The sequence below is a fragment of the Sylvia atricapilla genome, chromosome 2 (genome assembly GCF_009819655.1).
Source record: "Sylvia atricapilla isolate bSylAtr1 chromosome 2, bSylAtr1.pri, whole genome shotgun sequence".
Taxonomy (NCBI): Eukaryota; Metazoa; Chordata; class Aves; order Passeriformes; family Sylviidae; genus Sylvia; species Sylvia atricapilla.
Window position 1 is genome coordinate 105438070 of NC_089141.1, and position 27635 is coordinate 105465704.

Here is a 27635-nt window from a genome sequence, read left to right on the forward strand (position 1 = left end):
GCCACAAGAAAAGAAAAAAACCAAAACAATCTAAAACTAGTAATCTGTCCCCAAAAGAACAGCAGAAAAGAAAGTCATCACAAAAAGGCTCTAGGCCTCAGTACTATGGTAGGGAATAAAGGACAATCTTGACATCAGCCAAGCACAAGTATTCTGTGATAAACCAATTTTATGTGATCATATGGGCAAAAGCCCGTAAATGAAAAAGTAAGGGCAAGTGTGTAGATGTTCACATGAATGCATGTATGAGTACAACACTGGGGTAGGACTGTGGATGTCAGTGCACACCCTGGTTTTGGCTAGGACACTGAATTTCTTCTTAGTAGCTGGGACCGTGCTGTGCTTTGGATTCATTATGAGAATAATATTGATAACACTCATCTTTTGGGTTTTCTAAGTTGTGCCTATCATAAGTCAAGAACTTTTATTGGTGTATCTCATCCTCTGCCAGTGATTTACCAAAAACAAAACCAAAAAAAACCAAAAAACACCTGGGAGGGAATGCAGCCAGGACAAGTGACCCAAACTGGCCGGGGGGGATATTCCACACCACAGAATGATGTGCTCAATGTATAAACTGGGAGAGTTACCTGGAAGGGGACTTATTTGGGTTCAGGAAATGGGTCTGGCCTTGGTCAGAAGGTGGTGAGCATTGTGCATTAATTGCTTGGTTTTTTCTTCCTATTATCTGAATTATTATTTGCTATCATTATTATATTTTACTTAGTTTAATTCAACTATTCTTATCTCAACCTACAAGTTGTACTTTTGGTGGTGGGGGGAAGTGAGCAGGTGTGGCGCTTAGTTGCCAGCTGGGCTTAAAGCACAACAGTACAATAAAATCTATTTCAATTATCTCTCACATATGTTTTCCTTTCTGCATTTCATTCTCTTTTTATATGCCTTCTACAACTTTCCTAGAGATTTTATAATATGTTAAAACACACACTATCTTATTTTCCATTGATTTGAGGTTCACTTTGAGAGAACTAATAAATAAAAGTGTTAGCAAGCAGCAATGAAACTGTTTAAATCAATGAACTGAACAGTACTTTCTGCTTTGTCTCTCATTTTATGGATGGAGACTGAGACAAGAAAAGACAACAAAAGTCAGGTCAGGACAAGTTTTAAAAACTGGCATTCAAAAAAATTGATAGTTTCTTTACTTTTTAAAAAAGTGCCTTCAAAGACTTGAGCTAACTGAAAACCATTCAACACAATCCATGTAGCACTTGTCAAGTGCCATCTTTCAGAGTTCTCACTTTCAAATTAATACATGTAATAGAATGTTTTCTCCCTTATAGCAACTAGAAACTTCTAAACATAACTTGATTTTCTCTATAAAATATTCATTTTTAAAGCAGTGACACTCTGTGAAATTAAAACAGGTCTTGGTCCTTAAAAATATTCCCAATGCTAATGAAGGAGATATATCGATTTCTTATATCTATTTCTTATATCTATTTAGAGGATACAAATAGATTTCTTACATCTATTTAGAACTACTGGTTTGTCTCAGACCTCTCTTGATACAAAACAAATTCTTTTCTGCACTGCTTTACTGAAAAAATAGCTGGAAATTTGTTTGTTATCAATTCATTTATTTAATTTCCAAGGAGATCAAAGGAACATCTGGAATATCTCCTGCTATCTTTAGTGTCTGGAATTAAAGCTTTAAATGCTCATGCACTGGTCAAACTCCACACATCTTTCTCCAGTGTTATGTGTGTTTTCACCAGCTGAGATGAGATCTGGATAAATGTGGTAGGTGGTGGCCTCCCAGCTCCAGTGTTCTTCCACAGCTCCAGCAAAGGCAAGGCAAGAGCTAGAGGAATTCCAGTGGAGACCAGAGGAGATCTGTGGGTCACTCACCCCTTCACTTGCAGCAATCACCACCTCTCAAAAGCAAAAAAAAGAAAGAAGGTGAACCATGGTTTCTGGATCCTTTAATGCATTTACAAAGTCTTAGAAAATATGAAGTAGAATCAATGGGAAACCTGACAGTGAGGGTAGCCTGGGTAATTTGTAGGTCAAGATGAGCTAATTTTCATCCATGAAATATGTTCCTCAAAATGTTAATATATGAAGGGCTGATGAGTATTTTGGGGTTTTTTTTATTATTTCTTTCTTTTAAAATTTAGATTGGAGCACTTGGAAAATTAACTGCCTATCTATGAATGTATTAGATAAATACTACTAACTCAGTGTGAAAACATGTGAACCCATCAAATCTACCCTGTGTATTTGATCCAGTCTGCATATATATATGTATGTTTATGTATATTTCACATAACATGAAGTTGTGGCATGAATTAATTCAAGATATTCCATTGGAATGTGTAATTTTCATAGTTAATAAATGTTAATTAATAACAATAATGACAATATAAACAATTAAAATTATTGCAAGAAACTTGGAATTCAACGTAGAATTTAAAAATGTACATTTACAGGCATAAAATTCCATGTTGCTCAATCTTATCATAGCTGACTTACGATGGAAAAGGAGAAAATGAGAAAAACCAGCAGCAAATCTGAATTTAATGCAGTAACTTTGTTTCATCTCTTTGTGTTCTAGAAGCATGTATCAACACAGGTTTTAATGATGTTCCATAACATACTATGTTACAACCTGAGATATTTATAAAAAGCACCCCATTCTCTTATTTGGAAAAGATGGGCATTGTTTCATTGATCTCCAAAAAAAAAAAAAAAGAAAGAAAACTTTTAGCAGTTTAGTTTTCAAGGTTTCAAGGGGTTAATTCAGTCTGCGACACAGACATACACAAACACACAAACAAAGCTACTTCTTAAGCAGTGCAGAACTGTTCACTTTGGCAGGAAAGAACAGGGTTTGGTTCTGATATGGCACTACAATAGAGTAAAAAAAAACCCAAAGCAATGAAAGCTCTGTGGAAACTCATGATTGTCATATATATTTTACAGCTCTGTGAAAGGAAATCGATATTGATTTTCTTTAGCATCCACTCCAATGACACTTTTCACATTCTTAAGTTTATGCATGTATAACATCAAATTAAGCTGTCAATATAGAATGATGTTGTATATTTAAGAGATTATATATAGCTTTTGGTATAACTTTACCTAAAACTTTTATGAATCTAGAACACCTTAATTAAATATGAATATGTATGAACAAAAGCATCAACAACAATCTATGTGTTCAGACAGCCTGTGTAGTAATGTTGGTGCCAAAATCTGAAACTCACAGAAACAGCGAACACTTCTAAATTCATCTTGAACAATCAATACTTGTCAGTCTACATTTGAAATAATTTAAACTTGGACTCTGAAAGCACTTTGACAAACTAATATGGACTAAGAGACATGTATATGAGTAGTTTCTCCTACATTGACTCTTTCTCTGAGGTCTGAGAGGTTCCCTTCTTTCCTAAAGACAGCGAACTCGGGGCTCTGCAGCACGGCCTCGGAGCGGGTCATCCAGCTGTGCAGCTCCGTGGTGTCCGAGTCAAACCTGAGAGACAGGAAAGTGCAACAAGACTTTCAGCTTCCACAGTTTCTGAAAACAGCACTAGCAGCAAACATGGTTGTTTGAACAAGTGAATAAACAGCAATTTCTATCAGCAAAAGCCAGTCTTAAACTCTTGTATCTCATCAGAGAGTTCATAAAACTGTTCACTCTATAATTTAGAAACATAGAAATACTTTTCATTTTCAAGACCTGATTTGACAGCTGAACAGACGCAATAATTTTCACAATAAGCACTCTAATTTTTCAGGCTAATGTTTTTGGAAGATATGAAACAACTGTCTATCAGCGAAGAAAGAGTACCACAAGTCCTGTTGGCTGAGCTGAGGATGTAAGGCCTGTCTGACTGACCAAATGCAGCCTTCAGACCTGTGAGATTGCTGTCCCAGCTAGTGATAATAATATTATGAATGAAATTCAAGCAGAAAATTCAAGCAGAAAGAAGCTTTTTCTGATTAGATCAAATTTGTTGTAGAATGTAATCACTAATCAACAAGTAAAGTATAATTTCACACAGTTAAAGTTTAGAAACCAAAATTAAGATCCCCACTCTCTGCACTTAATTTATAACTAGTTTTTACTCTGCAGCCCTCTTCTGGAATACTGGAGGCTGAGAATTTCAGGCTTTCTGTGCTAAAAGGCACTGACCCTCAAGTAAGAACTACATGTGACCTGAGGCTGTGGAACAGGCTCCTGAAATTAAGGGACAGCATTGGGGTTGAGGGTGTGTAGTTTGAATGGAAGTGTGTGATACCATAGGGTGCAAAACTTAAGATTAAAGATTTTAGTATACAGTAATATATATAAAGCAAGATGGAGGGTTTGGGTTGTTGGCTAAGTTCTTCTTCTTTCACCTTCTTCCACATGGGTTTGGGTGGTTTTTTGTAATTGGGTGAAAAGGTCTGCATTGCGAACCTCGGGTGGTTGGTTATTGGGATAAAATATAAATAATATAGCTCATTATTGGATAATTAGTGCTTAAAAGACCATGGGAAGAGTTAGAGACAGAGCCATTTTCTACCTTGTCAGGTAGAACTCACAACTTCTGAGACTGTACTTCAGATAATAATTAATAAACAACTGAGTCCGAACACGAAAACTCTGTCTCTCATGCATTAATCTAACAAGAAGAAAAGAAGATAAAAACCTCTCAGCCCTCTTTACTACATTCTGGATTCTTTCAGATGAATCTCCTTTAAACCTGTTCTTAATTTGTGTTGACCACTCTTCAGGTGATGTCTCAAAATGCAGATATTGAAATTACTAATGTCTAGAAATTTCAAATTGTGATTCAGTATCTACTGTAGTTTTTAAAACAAAAAGCTTCAGACAATACTTTTTTGTCAGTTGTGCCAATCTGTCTGATTGCATTTCTTTATTGCACTCTATGTTCTAATATTTATACCCCTTTTGCAGCTGCCTTTTCTTCTGCAGCAATACAGTGAACACAATAAAGCAGAAAGACCTGGGGGGGAAAAAACTCGAGCTGTATTTTTCAGTTTCCTTTGTGACTATAGGTTGTATCATTTGCATACAACTGAAAATCTACTAAAACCAGTAACTTGAAAAACAATTATACTCCTGGAAGAAATAAATTATTTTATAAAAATACACTTAATTTATACAAGTGTTTATGCTTCTAAAATGCAAGGACGTAAGGCAAAACTCTGGGCTACATAAATCTACATATACAGAAATGAAAAATGAATACAAGAAAGAGCTCCATGCTCAAGCTAATATTTATGAGCTTCTCTTTTTTTCCTTCTCCACTGCAATTCTTTGTATTCATAAATAATGAAAGCAAAAGAAAAAGAACCACACACCACCTTAATCTCAGTCAAATATTCCACAGTCAAATTATAAACTCTTAGGAATAATTTTGATTAAAAATTCCTGATAATACTAATTGAATACTCATTCAAGTAATAAATGTGACTTTGAAGTAATGAAAGTGGAAGAAAACTTCAATTTTATAAAGAACTACAAATTCTAAGGCAAAACACAAAATAAAATTCCCAGATGGTTCAAGGGATGTCTGTACTGGTAACAGATCCTAATTCCTTAATACGAACTCCACAGTCAGTTAAGAGCTTCCTACTTCAGCTTTATTTCTGACCATTAAATCAACTGCAATTCTTGAAATGAAATATTATCCTCTCTTCTACAAATAATAACTGCATATTTGATGATCACAAAACGCCAGACATCTGATAACAATGAAGGTTACCAGTCCCTGAGTACTAAAGTTCTTTGACTGAAGGTAAAATTGTATGAGTTCTGGCATTTGTTCCATTCTGAAGCTGCAGGCAAGTAGAATTAGTGAGACCAACTATCTGAACAATAACCCTGGTCTTATCCTGGTGCAGGTTGAAAATGGACAGAAAAATGTTTATCAGAGTTCAGTGCTTAAAAAAAAAAAAAAAAAAAAAAAGATTTAGCCATTTCCTCTGCAACACCTGGAAGAGGAATGGGATAGTTTTGACAGTAAAACAAAATAATTAGGAATAAGAGCCATCAGATGGTGACCAGTGTTAGCAATAATATGATATGATTGTCTGATATGACAAAGTTGATATCACGTAACAGACTGCTCTGTCACTTGCACTTTCTTCTGGAGATAAATATAATTTCAGAAACAAAGCCTCCTGTTCAAAAAAGGGCAATAGAGAGGGGGGCAGAAAACAACTAAAATGAACAGAAGTTAAGTCTAAGTAGCTTTTTGCAGTACATAAATACCTTTAAGATAAATCTTAAGACTTAAGATTTTAAGATTTAAGACTTAAGGATTTTACCTTGTGAGACAAAGAACCTACCACTTTGTCATGTTTATCTCATGTAAAAGGAGGAAAAAACTGTTAGAAACGGCATTTAATCATTCTGCTTTAGTGATTGGATACTTCCTTTCTGAGCACAGCTGCAGGTAGGAATTATATTAGCTCTAGATTGATATCAAAATATAGAGTCTTTAAATCGCTCTGGAACAAGAATACTTTAGACATAAAATAGTGCAAGACTGCCTTTCTGTCCCAAAAAATTTCAGCTCAGGTAGAATTTGTAAGACTAGATTAATGGAAGATACTAAACCAAAAATGGCTTGAAAATTTACTCTAAATAAGTTGTGATTTAACAAGTACTTTGGTATGCTCCCCACCTAAAAATTCTATTTGACGAAGTAGATTTATTCTTCATGCTTTTGTTTTCCACCTAGATTTTTCTTCTGCTGTTCCATAAGAGAAATACTATTTTTACTGGTCCCACAGCCCTTTCTTTACATGCCAGCGCATGTCTGCTGAGTTCAAGTGGAGACTTGCTTTTATTGTAAAATATAAACAAATTAACTCTTATTACTCTGTCATTTCCCTAAGTTTTTTTTTATTAGATAGGGGACTTCTAGTAGGGCAAGAGTCTATTATACTGGTGGGTATTTGGGTTGCAAATTCCATGCAGAGAAAAACGTGAAGAAATTAAGTTTTGAAATATCTCAAAGGTGAGGTTTATAATGTATTTAATAAATAAAAAGAAAACCAGAACAAGGAATCAATTTTTAACAAATACATGGTGATGTAGTAAGAAACTCTGGAATGGAGATCTGAAGCGGACATATGTCTCAGGATGATCCAGAAAATCAATTTGTGGAGAATGTTCCATGAAAATGTGACCAGCATAGATTAAAAATATGAAAATGCTTTTTAAATATGCTTTGAGTAAGTAGATTTATAAACAAATTCAGTATTGAACAAGTTCACATAGGAATATGAGGCATGAAGTACCTTCCTGTCGTGTGGCCAGCATGGTACATAATCTTTTCTCTAAACTGAATGAATTTCATCTTTAAACTACATTACCGTGCTACTGCTACCATGGACAGACAGTGGTTTCAGTACTTTATTTTTTTTAAAAGACAGAAACTGCTTGACAATTTCCTTTGCTCATTCATTTCCATCCTTCCCCAAACAAAAATCACAGCAGGCCTGTCACCACTGCGAGTCTTGGGTAGACATAAAACCATTTGCCTACACATTGAGTTGGCAGGGAATGATACAACTTTGATCCAAGAACCACTTCACTGAATTATTTCATTTCCATGTCTGGACTGAAACCCTCAGCTCGCCAGAGGTCTTTCTCAGCTTGTAGCTCTTCACTGCCTAAAACATATCAAAGAACAACTTTACAGCACATGGTGCCCATTGGAAGAATTATTCTGATCTATTTGCCTGCTGTTTCTCTTCCTCTGTATTTGTAGTTGATGAGCCATTAGTTCTTATCTTCTAATTCAACAGCCAATTTATCCAACAAATATTTTTAACTTCCTGTTGTTTTAGGATTAGTTATCAAATAATTTTATTTCCTTTTGGAATGACACTTTGAGCCTCCCTCTGCATTTGTGATACTGTTAAGTTTAGCCTCATCGACATTATGAGCAGTGCATTTCTGTAATGTATACCAAGGCAAGAAAGGAAATACCAAATAAATCCCAAGAAATTTCACTAGAACTATCGGATACAGAGCACTTAAACCAAATCATCACAGCCTGTAGCAAGTGCTGACTGCTACCACTATGATAAAATTGCAGGTAATTTTAGGTGCTAAATGTGAAGAATATAAGTTCCATTTATTTGTCACTAAAGCATTTCTTACTTCACCAAAAGGATAAAGGAGAAATGCTTAGTAAGAACTAAGAAGTGCCCATGTATACAAACCCCAACATACCCATTCTTCTTACAATTCAAATGAAAATGTTTATTAATTATTCCCCCTCTAAGCAACAGAAAACTATTCTGTTGAGTCTCAGTCACTTTTTCCTTTCCTCTGGAATTTGCTACAAACATAATGAAATCAAAAACCACCAGGAACATTGAAGACATGACATTCTTCTTTTTGAATTTGTTACCTATCACTAGATAACAATACTAGAGCACAATATGCTTTTCTGTAAGAGAATAAGGGCCAAAAACCCAGTGGAGGGGCTGTAAAAGTGCTAAGGAATCACCATTTAGTCCTGACCAACATAATTCATTGCAAAGAAATGGGATATATGAAACAATAGACCATTACAAAGTCACCATAATTTTTTTCTTTGAATTTTTTTTCTACAAAAATCCAAACTTTTCCAAATAATGAAGGATTTCAATCCCAAATATAATAATTTTCAAAAAAGTGAGGGCTTCTCTTTTTTTAAAAAGTTCATTTAACACTTGTTAAATGAAAAAAAAAAAACCACTAGATGGAGCAACCATCCTGTTTTAACACACCTTGCTCTTCAAAGAGCATCGAGCCTCTTTCAAATCTTCAGATTAAAATGATACCAATAATAATATTATGACAAGTAGACTTTCCCTGGAAATCATAGGAAGCATGTAAAAAATATTTACCAAATTGCAAAGAAAGGTATATTTGATCGTTTTTGAAGCATATTAATATTACAACTATGTTTCAATTAAATATTAACCATACCTTATTTTTCTGCTATTTAAAAACTTAGCATGATCAGAGTAGTTTTCAGATTTTTCTATGATATGCAACTGACCTTTTTTCCCCCAGAGTATGAAAATACCATGAAAATAAGTATGTTATCTTGCATCCCTTTCTCCCACTTACAAGTTTTTTTAAATACTATAACCTTAGCTGTTTTACATTTATCTCTAGCCCTAATCCTAAAACATACCTTTCAAGATTTTATTATACACCTCAAAGTGTTTTATCATTCTCAGTTTCAAATTGATTCCTGTGAGAAAAGGAGCTTTTCTTTGACTAGTAACAGAACGTAACTCACTTGAGTTATTCTGACATTTTGAAGCATTAGTCCTGAAGCAGTTTTAGATTTTGGGGGAGGGAGAATGGAGGGAAAAGAAATAAGAAAAAAAATCTGGTTCTTATCTCTACTTTTTTCCACTAATGGCAAAAAACTTGCTTTATGAAGCAAAAAAACCCCACCAGCTTCCTTCCCATGCATTTGTGCCACAGGAAATAAAAGCAATGGAAATGTGACATTCAGTCCTGTGGATGTTATTGGTCTACAACTCAAATTTCTTCCTCTTAATTTTTTCAGTTTAAATACTTTCAGTCTTGATAAAACACTTGACACGCTAGATAGTTTGATGCCTCAATCTTAGCCATCCATTTTTTTTCTCCTTGGCTTAGTAACTGGAAGCTGTGCTCTTACAGAGTACACCAATACAATATTCACTGAGTACTCAAACCACTCTTCCTTCCATTAGTATCTAGTATCTAAAATATGTAGTTCACAGAAAAGTGAATCTAGAGCACAAATCTTTCCAAACTTTTGGCAATGGGGCCTGATGAATTTATTTCAAGCACACTCCTTTACAGAAACAACACCAACTAAAGTCTGAGAACAGGTGAAAGAAACTGGCAAAACCTGGGAGCATTATTCACCATCTCCAAAAAGCCTCAGCCCCTAATGTGTCTTTCCCTCCCAGGCTTAAAAATACTGAGCCACAGCACACAGTGTGTTGTACTGTGACTGCAGAAAGCAGCCAACACAAGCTGGTTATTCACCTTTGGAAGGTTCTGAAGAGCCTTCAGTAATCGCCAGGGGTTTTTTATCAAACTAAAACTGAAGAGTACATAACCATCAACTACTAGTCGTTAAGTGCTCAGAGAAAATTTTGGTTGTAAAAACACACAATACATAATGATGTAGGAGAGGTAGGTTGAGAATCCCCGTTCTTTTAATTTATTTTTAAAAATCAAAAGGCATGCAGCACTATGGGCTTTGTTCATGCTTGGGTGCAGCTACAACTGAACACAAACAAAAATCCCTGAGAGATCTTGTGGCTAACATTGCACCCAGAAAATAAATGACTGGCTGTTTGGGAATGCAATGATTTTTTCTCAAAAAAAAAAAAAAAAAAAAAAAAAAAAAAAAAAAAAAAAAAAAAAAAAATCAATCAAAAGGTGTCTAGTCACTAGTGAACAAAGATATTTTACCCAAATTTTTAGATGAGCTTTCTTCTTCTTCCAGTATTATGCTGATTATCTCGTATAAACTTGTATTTTCTTGTCTTTGGGAAAGACAACAGCATACCATAAAATGTGTTCATTTCCAACATTACATTTTTACATATTCATTAAAAACCATACCAAAAACTGTTATTCTAACCCTGAAACTTCTTCCCCAAAGTTTAATCTTATCTCGAAGTGTTTTTCTGAAGCTATTTATTGACTGGTCCTCCCACTGTAAAACACCCACTTGGACTTTCTAGAGACTAAAGGTACATACAATGTGGGGTTTGGTGTTTTCTCTGTTCAGTTAGAAATTCTCTGATTATCTGAATGGAGAAACACTGCCTTCAGATAATATAACCATCATTCATCTTTCTGCACAGCTGTGGCCATTTCCAACACTTTGTACATTCCCAAAATGTAGGTCTGCTGACAGGAACAGGAGTCACATCAGTCAAGTATTCGTGTGCTGGTGCAATTGCATCATTAAAACAAATCCACTAATTTTGGTACACAAGACAATAGTAAGAGCACATTATAGTGTATTAAAAAAACAACTCCCTTTTTCCTTCTGAAATTCAGATTTCTCTCCTAGAGAATCAAAGTAGAAATACAACTTGTGCAGAAATTAAAATTATTCTGATTTTAAATATCTAAAAGGAACCACAACTTATTCAATTATCTGAAGTCATCCCAGGAAAAGACTGAGAAGTACAGAGTGACTTGACTCTTATCCATCTTGACTCTTATCCAAAAGTTAAACAGAAATTATATGATGAATGCACTTATTTTAGATAGCATTAAAACAAATCAGAAAGCCTTAAAACCTAGCATGCATGGTAAAAAATCATTAACAGTCTGTAAATTTGGAAGCAAATCTACCAGTAATATATCTAAAAGCAATCCTAGTCTCAAATTTGATAATACATCATATTTTCTGCACAAGGATTGATCAGGTTTATATATAAACTTGTTAATAGCAGTGCTTTAGACAGACATCAGCTAAAGCACTGTAGTAACACATAATTATCAGTTTCTATAAACCAAGGTAGTTAGGAACACAAACAATTCCCATAATCCAGCTAATTCCTGCCCTCAGGCAGTCTCCTTGCATGATGAGTATGAAGTCTGTATTCTGCTGTACCCTGCCAAGTTTACTTTCAGTATTAAGGCAAATTAAAAGCATACAAGCAAGAAGGAAAATATATGCTAACAGTAAATATATAGTAGTTGGAACTTCTGTACCAATTGGTCTCCAGTTTTATAATAGTACATACAGCAACAATTTTCTTCAAGAATTAAAAAAATAGGTTTTAAAAATCAGCCTACTTCACTTAGTTCTAACTAAGGTAATGCTTTCTTTTCAAACAGTAGTCTTAGACTTTGCTTCCTTATGAAGTAAGACCACTTCTAAAACTTTCAGTTTGGAAAAAAAGAAGTAAAAAGTTTTCAAATACCAATTATTTAAATACTTTGAAACTGTGGGAAAACTTTCATTCTTAGTTTTTCAATTTCAAAATAAAGCAGATCACTATTTTCATGATAGGGTCCAAGCTACACTAAAGGTTTACTGTCATATATAAGCCAACATGGCCTCAATCCTGCTTCACATCTTTGTACATTACTAGTGAAACATTAACAGGAGTGCTAAGTAACAACACTGCCATCTAAAAATTCCTTCAACAAATTCAGGAATTGCAACTCTGTTGATAGTCATTATTCTGCATCATTTTGAGTGCTTGAGAATATATTAGCAAAATATAACTCACTCATGATTTAATGGTAACCTAGGATATGGGAAAAAACAGATTCCAAATGAGGACTTTGGACATGAATTAAATTCATTCAAATTTAACTACAAACTTATTTAGACCATGCATTTTCCATAGACACAGTTATCCAATTTAACAAAAAGGATAAGAATCACTCTTACATCACATCTAGAACATTCCTAATAATGATGCTAAATAAGAAACCTTACTTTTAGAATGGTTAAGCAGAGGTATGATGGCTATGTACAAAAAATACCTATCAATTCAATAACATAAAACCTCAATTAAAAGGAAGTCGGATTTCTCCTATTCTTGCTGTATTTCATTCTTCTTAGTAAGTGAAATAGTATTTTACAAGAAAATACTTGTCCTGATAAACACATTGAACTAAACAAAGATATTGTCTATAGAAATGAGACACTGAATGTAGTTTCTCATCCTTTGCAGTCCTCAGATCTATTATGTTGGAATTCATGTTTATCTGAATATCAAAAAAACATTTCCAAAACAAACTTTACAATGAATATTTGAAATCTACCTTCTTACTGCCTCATTTAAAAACTTAATGCTTGAGCCAATTCTGCTTAAATACATCAGAATGTTTTCTCCTGACTTTAGCTAGTGTTAAAATCCCTTGCCACTTGTACTTGAGTTACACATGAAAAAACCTGAAAGTAATAATAATGCATGTTTCACCAAATATTAACTACCACTGCAGAACTGCTATTTTTGCTCCTGACCCATAAGCCCAGAAGAATACAATGAAGTTTAGAAAGAAGGCAATATCTCCATTAATAGTGTTTTGACTATTATAAAATTCTTCTTAAAGAACACAAAAATCTTAGAATTAATGGAATGCTTGCCCATCATTACATTTTAAGATCCTGGTCATGTGGGATCCCCACGAATGCCACACATAAGGACTTTAACTGACTGTAATTACTATGCAATAGTATCAATGTAATCATTAACATCCTATACTGCTAAATAGCTGTAATAGAAGCACAATATAATCCATAACCCATGCTGAGTGAAGAAAGATAATAATCAGCTGGTACCCCAATAGAGAACAAAAAAATAATTTTAAGCTCAAAATAGCATACAGAAAAAATATTGCAGTCAAATGACTATTTTTGCATTTTTGTCCAGACTCTATCAGTATTCTCTCTCTGTCTCTTGACGATTCTCACCTCTTCCTAATTTCTGAATCCACAAGGAGTTGCCTTTTTTTGTGGGGTGGAGGTGGTGGGAGTTCCTCTTTAGCATGCTTAACCAGGATTTGCTCTCTGGTGGTCACCATAGTTACAGTTTCCATTACAGTTGTCTGTGTTAGAGATGTCTGAGTGGTAGTGACAGCCTGCGAAATCTGTGAGAAGTACAAAAACAGAGGTCACACATTATTTGAAAGACTTCAGTAAAGATTGTTTGGAGGAACAATAGAAAATAATGAGAAACTGCTCTCATCTGACCATAGGCTGACCTTCAGAAAAAAAAACATTATATGCAACTAGAGCTGGATTGTTTTATCTGACTCACGCTGTGTGAATAAGATATCTGCAAAAGCCAATATCAAAATCAGGAAGGATTCTAATGAACTTATAGCTCCTTGTAATCCATGCTGAATGAAGAAAAGAAATTAATGGAATTTTACAATGGAATTGAATGACAGCAAATAAAGAAAACGTTACTATTACTAAATATTCATTTCAGACTGTTCCCAGTCTGAAAATTTGCTCCTTGAGAGGTAATAAAGGCATTAAAATGGCACTAAATTACCAATTATTTGTCGTACCATTTATAGAAATTGTCAAATAGAATGTAATCAACTATAACATACTTGCATGAAAGGGCAGTTAATTTTCTGGCCGGAAATCCTAAATTAGAACACATGCTCTAGAAGGCAAATAATTTTGCATCAGTTTTTATTCCATAATTAAAAGGAAAATACTTCGGGGTCACATCAGATGCTAATAGCCATAGTATGTAACATTGTAAACATTACCTATTGAATACATTAAGCTTTGCTCCAGTGATAAAAAAAAAAAAAAAACCTTTTGTACAGCTCAGCTGCATTAAAAAAAAGAATGATGAGAAATATTTTTTGCTAATATTTGTTTGCACACTACTTGTGTGCATGTACTGCTTGTCCATACTTTCCATGTAACATTTCCCAACTCAAATGTGGGTAGATGTTCTTAAATATCTTAACTCAGGAGAAATAGGCCACTTCTTTTTTTGATTCTGTCAGATGATGGCTCATTTGTCAAAATGCTCTAGTTACAGCTCCAATGACCACCTCACAGTTTAAGGGCAGTGAAATGGAAAATAAAAGAAAAAAAACTTATACCAGGAGTAGAAAAAGTTGTACACCTAAAAAGCCCTGCTTCTTTGCTTTTGCTAATATGCAAGAATTAGAGTTTCCAATTTAACAATAGCAATGCTAGTGTCTAAAAATCCATGAAACTATAAACAGATTAATAAATTATCTATTACTTCTTGCATCAAAAACTCAGTAAGAGAATGGAGCCAGCTTACTTATTGAGACATAAGTGCTTCTGCAAACAATGAAGAGGCAACCAGGTCTAACACCTTTCCCACAATGATTTCTTGCATTGAGAAAGAAAAATAGAATAAGGAAAGGGGAACACTGTCAGCAAGCAGCCTCTTCCCAGCAGCCAATATCAGTAAAGCCAAGAAACCTGAAAAAATACCCTAACAAAATCCTGCCAGCTCTGCTGAATTCTTCACGTTGTCTTCTGTGCAATGTGTCTTCTTCCTGCTCTTTGTCCAGGCTGACAGTGGAAGTGATGAGTAGGGAAGTGCTTTACCACTGTAAATTGTCAGCATTTCTTACATAGAGCAGTTAACCTAATGCTGTGCTTCCACCTCTAAAAACAGGAAGTTGTCTAGATTTTAGAGATTTTCTAGACCACTTAGAAGACTAAAAAAATAAGATTCACAGTAGATTTTTAAAAACATATATGGATTAAATATACCAATTGAATAAGCTGCTTGTGACCTGCAGGGATTTGGGTAAAATATGAACTACAAAATTATTTTTTGTAGAAAGAGAAAAACATCCAGTTGACTTTCTAATCACTAAAATATTATGTAGTAACATTCTTGTTTTAGTTCCCTCAACAAGATGTATTGATTTTGATTTTTTTTTCTACAGGATTCATGACAACATTAAGTCAGCATTTCCATATATATTTTTATTGAAACTCTATACAGCATTCTTTTCCATTTTTTTATTTTTAATTAATTAGAGGGAAGAAGGAAAAGCAAGTTAAAGCTTCTGATGTCTAAGGCCCCATTACATTTGAGGATAGAACCTGATGTCATCTCTTCCTTGGCTGACAATACATAAGAACAGAAAGAATTTCTTGCCTATTATATAATTTTGGGTACAGTCTCTCTGTCTCTCTTTCCTCTTCTCATAAAATTCTTATTACACTCTTTTTTATCAAAAAATCAATGGTAGGATGATGTATCAGACACCCAGGGTCACATCCTGCCATGTTTTCATTTGCTAATCAATACCAGGGCAAAGTTTCCTGTGAGGAAGGTGTAACACAGAATAAACCACTGTAGGAATCATCTGCAGAATAATACCAATTACAGGAGTAGCAGCTTCAGTATTTCCAGAGCTGCCATAGCAATCACTGCTCAGTCAAGGCACGAGGCTGTGGGGGGTAATGATTTGAATGTGAAAGCAGTAAAAAAGTATTGTATTTTTCACGCTTAATCAACAGGAGTGGAGGTTAAATACTATGTGCTTCAAAAAGGAGAATGGAGATGTGAATTTGAACTTCATAATTATTCTAATTAGAAACGGGGCAAGACTAAAAGGTAGATTGTGACCTTATTGTGGAAGATGAAGCTGGTTCACACAAACTGCATACACCTCAGTGTGCAAAGAAAAATTATTAAAAATATTAGGAATTAGAAAAAAAAAAGAAGTTTTTTTTGAAAAAATTAGGGAAAAAAAAAGGAAGAAAGAAAAAAGAAAACAAACACCAAAAAAACCCAAAACCACCCCAACCAAAAAAAAAACCAAAACAAACCCCCCAAAACCAAACCAAACCAAACAAAAAATCCCAACAAAACAAGAGGAAAAAAACTATAAAAAAAAGAAAAAAACCTCAAACACCTTTTGATCACCAAAGTAGCATGTTTCATGTATTATTCAAAGACAGTGTAAATAATATCTCTATATTTTCTTCATCCCTTTCAGTCCCAGAATAGCAAATGTGGTTTTGAGAAGGGGCAATATAGACTAGGGCATTTACCCACTAGAAAATCATATGGAAAGGGCTAAGGTGACTCACAAGGTAGCACGTTTAAAGGCTTTCAAAATACAATGCTTGCCAGCAGTATCACATCAAGCCCACCTTTGAAACATGTTAAAACTCATCTCTTTTCCAAGCAGACAAATTCAAATCTTTTTCATCATCTATAGGCAAACATATGTACAATGTGTGCACAGCACTTCAGTAGTTTTATGGCATTTTATTTCTCATTTATACAGCAGCCTTCCTTTAATGCCAACATTTATTACTGTCTTTGGAAGTGCCCTCTGTCCTGATAAACTCATAATTTTCCTTTACACTCACTTTTGGAGCTGTCATCTGTTCTTTGATGAAATTTATCTCTGTGAGTGGGGAAGTTTGGATGAGGAATGGTGTTTTCTTTAGTTTGGAAAGATTTTCAGTACAATTTAGTGGAGCATAATGAACTCAGCAAAGCTGGGTTTAGACTTTCTGGAAGCTCTGCATCGAGCCTAAGCAAGCTGTCCTTGTCCTTGATTCCACTGTGTGGTCAGTGAAGGAAAGCTGACATTTTCATTATGAGGACAAACTGCTTTTTAGGTTTCTCTCTCTCTCTCACACCCTTGCCATCCAGTCATTTGTAGCAGGAGCTCCAGCCATGTGTTCTGATTAGATGCTTGAATTCAAGAGCAATTAATTCAGCCAAATGTGGGAGAGCTCACATTCTACTTTCTGCACTTTTCCTTTGGGATTTATAACTACTTTATATGCCTAGTTGGAGAATCATCTTTGAACTGAGCCTGAGGTTGTCTCTTCCATTTAATTTCTTATTTTGTTAACAAGTTAATCATTTGGCGACACTTTATTAAGAAGGGAAATAACTAAGGACAAAAATGCAATTATGAGTACCTCATGAAAATTATTAATCATAGAATCCTGTAGGTTGGAAAAGACATTTAAAAACATTGAGTTTAACTATTGACCTAGCTCTGCCAAGTCCACCACTAAACCATGCAAAGTCAATTCTGAAGGCAATATCTAAGCTTGATGAATAAAACATACATTTTCTGATAGATTTTAGTGGAAAATATTCTATTTTTCACCCTCTTCAAAGTCTCCTCCTCCGCAGTTCATGATTAAAGAACACAGTGAGACCTTGCAGTGTTTTCTTGCAGTGTAAACACATAAATGAGCTCTGCAATGAATACATGTAAAAGCCTCACTGCAATTATCTGCCTTGCTCAGACAGAAACCCATGGTGACAAGCCCATCATCAGTATTTCACAGAAGATGCCTCTGAACAGTGTAACAGTGCCTTAGGAACAGGTCCTTCAGCCAGCCCTAACTGTTTCCAGAAGGTGCAGCAGCATTCCCATGACAGCACATCACTTCTACCCCAAGCAGAGCAGCATCTCCTTGGAGGAAAAGTTATCCACTGAAGTGTTCTGCTGTGATAGGACAGCTACACTGTTTTGAGAATCCAAAGCATCTCCCAGATGTGCTGATCTGTGCTGACAGACTCAGGACTGCTCACTTCATTTCCTATAATCTAAGTTCCATTTTCAAAACTAGTAACTGCATTTAGGAGCCATCACCAATCTGAACAGGACTTGAAAAAATTGGAGTGACTTACTAACTTCCTCATATCATGTGACCCTAGTCATCCCCAAATTCAAAAATGAATCTCTGGAATTTTCCTCTGCTTTGAAACAAGAGTTTTTCTACAGCAAATATACTATAATGAAAACTTATTTTCAACTCCTAAATGCTGTGTTCTCAATATGGTTTTGCTTTCTAAATGAAATTGTGCCCTTCCCCCATTTTCTTCCTTTATATTCCTCCAAACTGTTTTTTCCAACTTCAGTTGCTTTTTCTAACTATCACAGAGCAAACATATATTAAGGTATCAGTTGAAAGCAAGGTTACTAAGAGGGATTCAGATCCCCACATGAAGTATAGCAGCTTTTCTTTAATTACTCAAACATAATTTGTTAGATGAACAATAAAAAAGGGCAGCATGCTCAGGGGAATTTAATCAAACTGACCAGAACTGTGAGAGACCTGTATGGACAGGACAGAGCTACCTGCTGTAACATTTTTCTCTGTGCTGTCAATTAAAACCCCTTAATATCCATTTCCATTTTACCAGTCATACAATGACAGCTCAAAAAAGAACCCAGTATTAGTGAGAAAATGGAATGGAAAAAGGGAAGCAGGTTTGGGTTTAAATCCATTAAGAAAGAGATGTTAGCAAGATGTAAGGCAAAATAACTGGATATGGGTTTGGGTACTACATCAGAGTGCTGAATTTTGTTACCTGATTTAAAACCTCAATTTCTTTTTTTAATATATTACAGTTAACATAAAGTAATCAAAATAACAGAAGTTATATTTTCTCATTGGCACTTTGGTTCAGTGATAGATTGATTTCTTTATTTTTCCAAGAAACTTCTATTTTTTTGTAGCCTCTTCTTTAATCTGCAAATCAGCATATCATATGCAGAAATAAAACAGCAATTCATTACAAACTTTTAATGTTGAAAAAAAATCACTTTAGCTAGCAGACAGTTCTTGCACTAATTTCAGACTGTGCTATTTCAAAGAGACAGCTGTGAAAAAGTGTGTTATTATAGGTTAAAAATAAATTAACTGGAAAGGTATTTTTATTATAGTTTGTATCATCCCTGTAAACATAGGTAACAAACCAAGAAAGTAATCAACACTATAAAGAGAGATTTAAAACTAAAGAGATAAATAAAATTCTGGACAAGTTATATTAGAGTTTTATTATGCTGTCTTAAAAATAAAATATGTCTCAAGCAATCATGCAGGGGGAAAATCAAAACAAGATGACAAACAGCACCAACACTACTTCAAACATGTGGCTGTCAAAGGATCTGATTGTCACAAATTGATAAAACTGTTTTTTACAAACCTGTTTAGTATTGCTCTCCACCTTCTGCACGAGGCTTTCCCAGCGCTGGGCAAAATTTTCAAGACGACTTTCCAGCTTTTGAGCCACTGCTTTATTTTTCACAGCTACAAGGAGATCTTGGCTGAGCATCTTCAGCTTACTCATCATTTGCCTTTTCATTTCTAGATCTCCTTTTAGGATCTGTTAAACAGAGTAACAGAAGGAAGAACACACATTCATACAAAAAAATAAAAAAACCCAAACCAAAACTCCCACAAAAAAGAAAACCAACCAACTTAGAAAAAAAATCATAAGGAGAACATCAGACAGAGCTGAAAATGGTTAAGGGCTCCATCATGTTGTTTCCATAAAAACTGTTGGCAGAGTTTACATAGCAACATAATATGGCAGGTGGAGCAACTCCAAATCTCACAGCAGGCTTCAGGTGATGACATGAATCACAAAGCTAACAGTTGTGTTACAGGAATAACCTTAAAACTGCACTAATGTTAACAGCTATATCAACATGTCAAACAAGCTTTCTTTAAAGTTTCAGTGTACTTTGTTATATATTGCAGATTGAAAACAGTTTCCTAAAAAAGAAATATTTGATCCCAAACCAGGATTAAAACATACAAATGAACAAACACCAAACAAAGAAAACAAACAAACAAAAAAACCAAAACACACTGTGCCAAGGGACCTTGAAACTCCTGAGATCTGTGTATGCAAACCTGCCTATGAAACAGGCTATTCACAGATCCAAGGGTCATCCACAGCTCCAGTTCTTACCTGGGTTTACCTTTTACCCGGGTTTACTTTTTAAAGCCTTAACTGGTGATTTCTATTCCTTAAAAATTCCTTCTCTACTCCCTAATCCTGCTAACCATGACCAAATTTTGAACTCTCTATGCAGCTGTGGATTGCATTCTAATCCCCAAGGCATGAAAGGGATAATCAAACAAGTGGTTGGACAACAGAATTTAGTCTGCATATACTTTCCTACAGCTATGTAATCCAAAATTAGAATTAAAAACACAACTCAGCAAAAGAAAGATACACTGTCTTTGCAATCACTACTCTTTCTAATCAGATTTGATTTGAAACATCATAGTTAATAATGGTAGGTACAGTTAATATCAAAATTTAAATGGATCTATCTCTGAGAAGTAGAACCTAACTTGAAATTGAAGAATCTCTTTTCAGCGTAGTAGGAGACTTAACAGATGGTGGAAAGTAGATGCAAACCAGTTAGCATGTTAAATTTCAAGCTCTGCTATATTTGACCTTTTTTTACGCCTACAGCATCAGAAAAAGCTCATGTGGAAGCCACCATACACTGACTGGGATAGTAAAAAATGGTATCCTGTGAAATATTAGTTAGTTCTGAAGAGCAATATTTGATTTCCAATCAGCCAGCCCACAACAGCTGTATAATACACCAGCATCAATCAACAATACCTGGAGCACAAGCAGGAAGTGAAACACTACAAAAAGAAGGATGTTAAACTTTTCTTTTAAAGATATTGCTCACTGCAACTTAATAGGCTTTTGTGACAGCTACAGTCAATCTGGAAAACTATACTGGGAGATTCTGTTTTCACATTTTTTCATTAAAAACCTGTCAATGTGCCACAATACCCAAAAATATGCTCTGGGTTTTTTTTTCCAGTACAAGAATAGACCGAAAATAATAATAGTAACTGCAAATAAGTAATTTGCCAGTTTGGAAGGCAAAGCATGGTAGTTTTTTTTATGAAATTAATTATCAAATATATCAGTCATAACTTCTGTCAAGTACATAGTGTAAACCCTGATATTTGAACATTATAAAGTGATTTCCTTATTTTTGATGACCTAGTTCCATTTTTGGGGGTTTAAATTTTCATTTGCTTTTTTCTTTGCCCTAAAGATCAGAAACTTACTTTGCTCACTGTAATAGTTTAAACAGCAACACCCACTGTAAAGTTAGTTTTCCTCTGCAAAGAAATTTATTCCAATCAAAAATAATATAATATCTAACTTATTTTCTATATGTAAAAAATCCCCAAAAACCCCAAAAAATTAGGTGAAGGGAAAAAAAAAGTCTATGTTAATGGAATATATACTATAAATATGTAGAGGTAGATCTTGTAAACCTTTTGCAATAGCTCTCAGTATTTAAAAAAAGGAAAAAAAAAGAAAAAAGATAAATGACAATTTCATTTTACAGATGACAAAATGTAGGCCTAGGACATGAAGAGAATTAATCAAGCCTGCGCCATACATGGCACCAAAATTTCACCTCAGTTCTACATTCTCAGTGCATCACGTCTTCCAGCTCAGTCCACATTCTGTTTCACCCTACACCCTAAGCAGGTATTAAAGAGTCAGTTTTAGAGTCAGTGAATAAATGGTATGTGGGAAATTAAAAACAAACAAACAACAAAAAAACCCCAACAATAAACTCAGCTGTTTTAAGGAACTATTTTAAGAACTGGAGCAACTATGCACTAAACAGTTTTTCTGACCTCTTCTGGAAGATCCCAGAAGAGAGCTGATGACAAAGATGATAAATTTTCACATAAATACTGAATAAACCCTTTGAAATCAACTGAGTCTGGTGAGGAGCCCACACCAGAACAGGCAGAGGTGCTCTCAAGGAAATTGTCACTCTGTGGAGAGCCCACACTGGAGCAGGCTCCAGTCTGTGGACATTAATATCATATAAAAGTCAAGGGTTTTTTTCCTACAGTGAACAGTATCTCAACAGACCTGTTTCACATCTGTCACTTTAGAATGCTTAGGGCCTTGTAGGAGGGTTGCAGAATTTCAAATCAACAGTCACAATGCTAAACGTTTTAATAAATTACCTTCAGAAATTTCCTTCCGCTTAAAGAGACTGGCTAAAGAACACAACCATAATCTGGCAAAGTTCTGCATATAAGCGAGACAAAAAAACAGGCTGGAAGCTCTTATGTCATATTACAGTATCAAACCTAAAATTCTTAAGGTCTAGCAGGAACAATTAATGCTGTGATTTCTTGCTGGAAATGACTGGATAACTGAGGATCAAGGTATCTTATTGTTAAGAACATAAACATCTTTATTCTAAGTGAAAAGATGTATTTTTATTCCCTCACAAACTTCATTTTACAATTCAGACCGAATTATAAGAGTGATTCTTGCTGACAGCTTCTCCTCTACTACATTCAAACACATGTCAAAATAAAATATACCAAAAGAGAGGCACAACGTACATGTCAGGGTCAGGACAGCATGATCCCATTTTTTTCCTATCTCTAAAAGCCTGTCCAAGAGAAGAACCTAATCCCTGCAAAAAACCACCAGGTGGCTGATATATTACTATATATTCCCGAAGGTTCAGACAAAATTAAAATAGTAAATTGCAATACACAAAATTTCTAACAATTTGGCATTGTGTGAATGTGAAAACACATACTCACTGGAATTTGGAAACGACTGCTACTTGGTCGAAAAACTGATAGAGGGAATTCCAAAAGCAAAAGCTACTATTCTGCCGCAAATTAACAACACTAAAAAGGAAGTTTTCTTCAAGCATAGCACCAATATTTAAATACCAAAACTATTGCATTATGAATCACGTTTCTAAAAAGATAAAATTATTCATGGGTAAAAACGTAAGTTGCAATTAACAAACTCCACCTGTTCTGTTAAGGATGACATGATTTTTGTTGAAGTTCAGAGCTATGGAAAAACAATTTCATTTATTATTTTGTGTTGCTCACTCAGTTTCCTGAAAGACCACAATTATTTCATGACACTAATGCTTAACAATTTAAACTGGCAGCATAATTTTAACATAATTTTAACTTCGTAAGAATTCATTAATTAAAATTATGAAAATGCTATGAAAGTGTTTCCTTTTTAACATCATATTTCCAAGCAGTTCTGAAAGGTACTCAAACTGGCCCTATCTTTAACACTTGCAAACCCTTAACCATCTGATACTTTACAATTTCAGACAGACATTTCAGCCCTCTGTACACCTCTGTCCTCTAGCAACCTTCTGAAATCCAAAAGTACACCCTTTTGAATAAATTTTAATTTCTTGCACAACATTTTTCTTCATGAAGGTACTCTAAAGTTGCACTCTAAAGAGACTGAGTTGTTTCTAATCCATTATGTGTTAAAACCTGACTTGAAGTCAGCTTCAAGATTGCTCACATGTTAGATTGCTAGAATTTCCACTGAAGGCAACTACATGTTTTTCTTCCTTTATAAAGAAGTTTCCTTAATCCAAAGCAATCTTTAATCAAAATCCAAGTCTGTACTTCTAAATGCACGTTTTTATTAACCCCTAAAGAACTGTAGAAGGAAAAAGAAGGAAGCGGAGAAAAAAACTTATATATGGCAGTGTAATAATTAGTGTCTCAAAAGGATGCTAAAATCAATCTTTTGGTTCTTAAATTAACTACTGAGTCATTCTATAAATCAAAGGAACATCTACCAATAATTTTGGACCAGCTACAGTGGAATTAAGCAATCAGTCTGCAAGTTTAATTTTTTTAAGCTTTCTATATTTGTATATGTGAGGATAAAATAGATTGAATTTTAGAAACATCACAGTTACTCAAACCTCATAAACATCATGGTATTTCTATCGACTCAGAGCCTGAATGTTTCTACTTTTAACAAATGATGAGAAGGACATAAATCCTTAATTAATTTTTAAAAATGTAAGATTGAGCCTTAGATGCATATAATCAAGATATGTATATCCAACAAAAATATTTAATGAACAATATATAACTGATTGATATGGCATATTTATTACTTAATAATTAATAATAACTAATTAATAAAAAAGACAGATTAATCCCTGAAAATATTACCAGTTTTTTTTCCTAATAAAACAATAATTCACCTGTTTTAACCAAAGCATGGAAATGACTGTTTCCTTTCCCCTAAATGCTAGGCAGTCATCATTATATATGAGGAACATACAGAAATAGCATACTGTATCATTTTCTTAACAAAGGTCCTACTGCTGTAAAGCCATTGGCAAGTCCAGACTGCCACAGGTTTTTCACCTCTACAGGCACAGCCAGACCCACATTCTGTCCACAAAGGCCATGCACAGTGGAGAATTTGCTGAAGAGTGAGGTGGAGGATGTGGTGCAAAGGCTGTGCTTTGTGCATGTAACTGCATTTCTGATGCTGAGATACAATTGTAAAGTAACACTAATTTCAACATTTCACAACTTCTGAGCCTTCAGCTTTTTCAGGTTCAAGGAATGGATGACAGGGTTTGGGGTAGGGTAAGGACTTCCTCATACGCATATTCCTTTGCACATATGTATATATAGTCTCACCCACAATATATACACCAACACTATCCACAGAGAAACCTTCACTATAGAAGTATACATATTTCTAAGACACCCAAATGCCATTTTATTTCTTGAGCTTTTGACCAAAGATACAACCAAGAAAAACATCTCTATTTAGTGTTTCCCTTATCAGCAGGGCTATGGACCAACCTATTCCATCCACAGGAGGCAAAGCTCACTCCCCAAGTATAAAACAGATGTTCTGTCAAACCCTACAGAGAGTTGGGTAAAGCCCTGTGCATGAATATACCATGAAGCTGAATATAAAATAGAAGAATGAAAAATACATACAGCTAATTTGCTTAGATTGGTCAGCATTTCATTCTGATCTCCAAAGCCAGTCGTATGAATTTTGCTCACAGCATCCTCTTTCTCAGTAAGCCACGCATCAAAAAGGCACTGAAATAAAATTGGAGAGAAAAAGCCTCAGTAAAGCCTTTCCTATATATATATAATTATATTTCCTATAATGTTTTGAAGAATATTCCAATTTATAACTTAAAAGCTACTCACCTGTTCTTCTGCAAAATGCTGCCACTTACGAAGAATATCTTGCAGAAGGATCCATCGTTCTTCTGTCCATCTACAGATGGCTGCCCACCGTTTTCCAAAGTGCTGGAGAGGAAGAAATACAAAAGAGAGTTTTGCATTTTACTTTTTTCTTCCTAAAGCTGTTTTCCCTATGGAATTACAAATCTTTTATGGAGAAATTTTCCTTTTTCACTTTTTTTCCAGGCATATGCCCATAAAATATATTGCATATCACACTGAAATGGATTTTAGGATCATTTGAAATAAAACCAAAATGGGAAGAATAGGGAAAGCAATACATCTAAACACAGAATATTTTAATACTAATTTACAGACTGTCTTCTAGCAAGTCTCTAGTACTACACTTTCAAAAAAATACTCTTTCAAAACTTTAAGATGCCAAAAACTGAACTACGTGAAAGATAAACATGATGACCAAAGATGTGGCCAAAGCAAAAAAAAAAAAAAAAAAAAAATTTTGTTTTTAATTTGCAACATTAGTGCAGTTGGTCAAAGTTGTTACCTCTTTTAAAATACTGCAGTTGTAAAAAAATACCCTTATAAACTTCCACACCAGCACAAATCCCACTGAGGTTTCCCAGGTATTTGTAGAATATGCTACTATTATGTATTTAAATTCCACAAAACACCATTCATCTTGTTCTTTCTCCCTTATTTTAGTTAAAGATAGAAAACTTTTACTGTAATGATTCATAGTGACTTAATTACCTCTGGATACCAAATGCAAATTATTCAGCTGCTTCCAAATTAAAAACAAAACAAAGAAACAAAAAACAAAACAAAACAAAAAACAAAAACATTAAACAGACCCCCCCCCGAACACCAAAAACTCCACCTCTTTAATGAAAAGATATTCAAAGATATTCTATACTATTGTGTTCTTGATTTTTCATCCACTTTGAAAGCACATCATGACAAAAAGATAATAGTTTCTTCATTTTTACATATTTAGTTATTTACTTCATGACACTTATGGGTCCATTATAACTCGAGATATTATATGATGCTATATCTTTTGTATTTACATATTTTTCATAGAGATTACAATTTAATTTTAGCAAAAAATGTAGCATCCAAATAGTGGATTCCTAAAACAAAGATTAAAATTGGAACTGTATTTTCTACCAGGAAGAAAAAATTTAAGTTTTACTTCCTAGGACATGGAAGATATAATTTCAGAATGTCATCTGAATTTGTTGCTTTAAGAGTTTTTTTGTCACAGTAAAAAGTCAGCAGATACATTTTTCCATTTAGTGGACACTAAAACTATAAAAATCTTCAATTGAATATTATTTACCTTGCTAATTACAAGTTCAAAAATCATGAGTGTATCTTTCCTCAGCTATTTTATAAAAATCCTCATATCTGAGTAATTTTTAAATAGTTCACATCCAAGCAGCTGACTTTTCTTAATAATTACCATGAAAAAAATAATTTCTTCTCAACAACAGCAATAACATCTTCATCAATTATCACTGTGGTACACCATCAAAAATATTTTTTGTTTGGTCCTCTAAAAAACACCAAAACCTCAAAATAACAAGATCAAACATCTGGCTATGCATTAACTGTGAGAAATATATTGATTTGTACAGAAAAAAGTTAATACAAAATGCTATTTTTAGCATATGATTTCGGAGCTACAAAAGGTTTTTTTTTTTTTTTTCCTTAATATTTGACAAGATCTTTTATTTTAATAAAGTAAGCAAAATCGCCAAGTAACTGCACTGATAAAAGTGCTGATTCTGTGACCTACCTTAAAATTAGTTATTTCTCACGAGAGGCCACAACAGCCATGAGACCAAGATACGCTGCTTGGCTGAATGGATTTAAGACATGAAGTTTCAAGTTTGAAATATCATGTCAGGACTGTTATTTATAATATAGTTATTATACTAAATCATATGGTGCTCAGCTTTAACTCTCTGCTCATATCAAACAGCTGCCTGTGTGATGTCCACAAACTCAGACTACTCCAAGTGTTCTTAACACCTGGGAAAACAAATATTCAGAGAAATTGACTGAATTCACACTAACAAGTAAAATGCCCTCCTGTAAAAAAATGCCTTTTCTTACAGCCCTAACTTGAATTTTTAGAGAAATATACAAGCAAAAGAAGATAATTTTCTTTCCTACTCAGAGACCACTGAAAAAAATATTTCTTATGACTATCAAAAGCAGAAGATGAAATATTTTAGTCTGCTTAAAATCAAAGTAAAGAAGCACATGAACGGAAGAAAATGAGTAAATCATAACTCTTGGGAACACTGGACCAAAATAATGATCTTCAAGCTT

The 27635-nt window shown here is 34.3% G+C and overlaps 1 protein-coding gene across 9 annotated transcripts in view; it reads right to left on the bottom strand.

The window, feature by feature from the left end:
* DMD (dystrophin) overlaps nt 1-27635 on the bottom strand; it is a 978823-nt gene that overhangs the window by 673836 nt on the left and 277352 nt on the right. For all 9 annotated transcript variants that reach the window (XM_066314017.1, XM_066314023.1, XM_066314021.1 and 6 more), the window contains 5 exons: nt 25302-25403; nt 25080-25187; nt 19456-19635; nt 13440-13615; nt 3373-3496 (listed from right to left, as the gene is read on the bottom strand). In XM_066314017.1, the coding sequence (XP_066170114.1) occupies nt 3373-3496; nt 13440-13615; nt 19456-19635; nt 25080-25187; nt 25302-25403 (690 nt within the window). The remainder of the gene's footprint in view (nt 1-3372; nt 3497-13439; nt 13616-19455; nt 19636-25079; nt 25188-25301; nt 25404-27635) is intronic.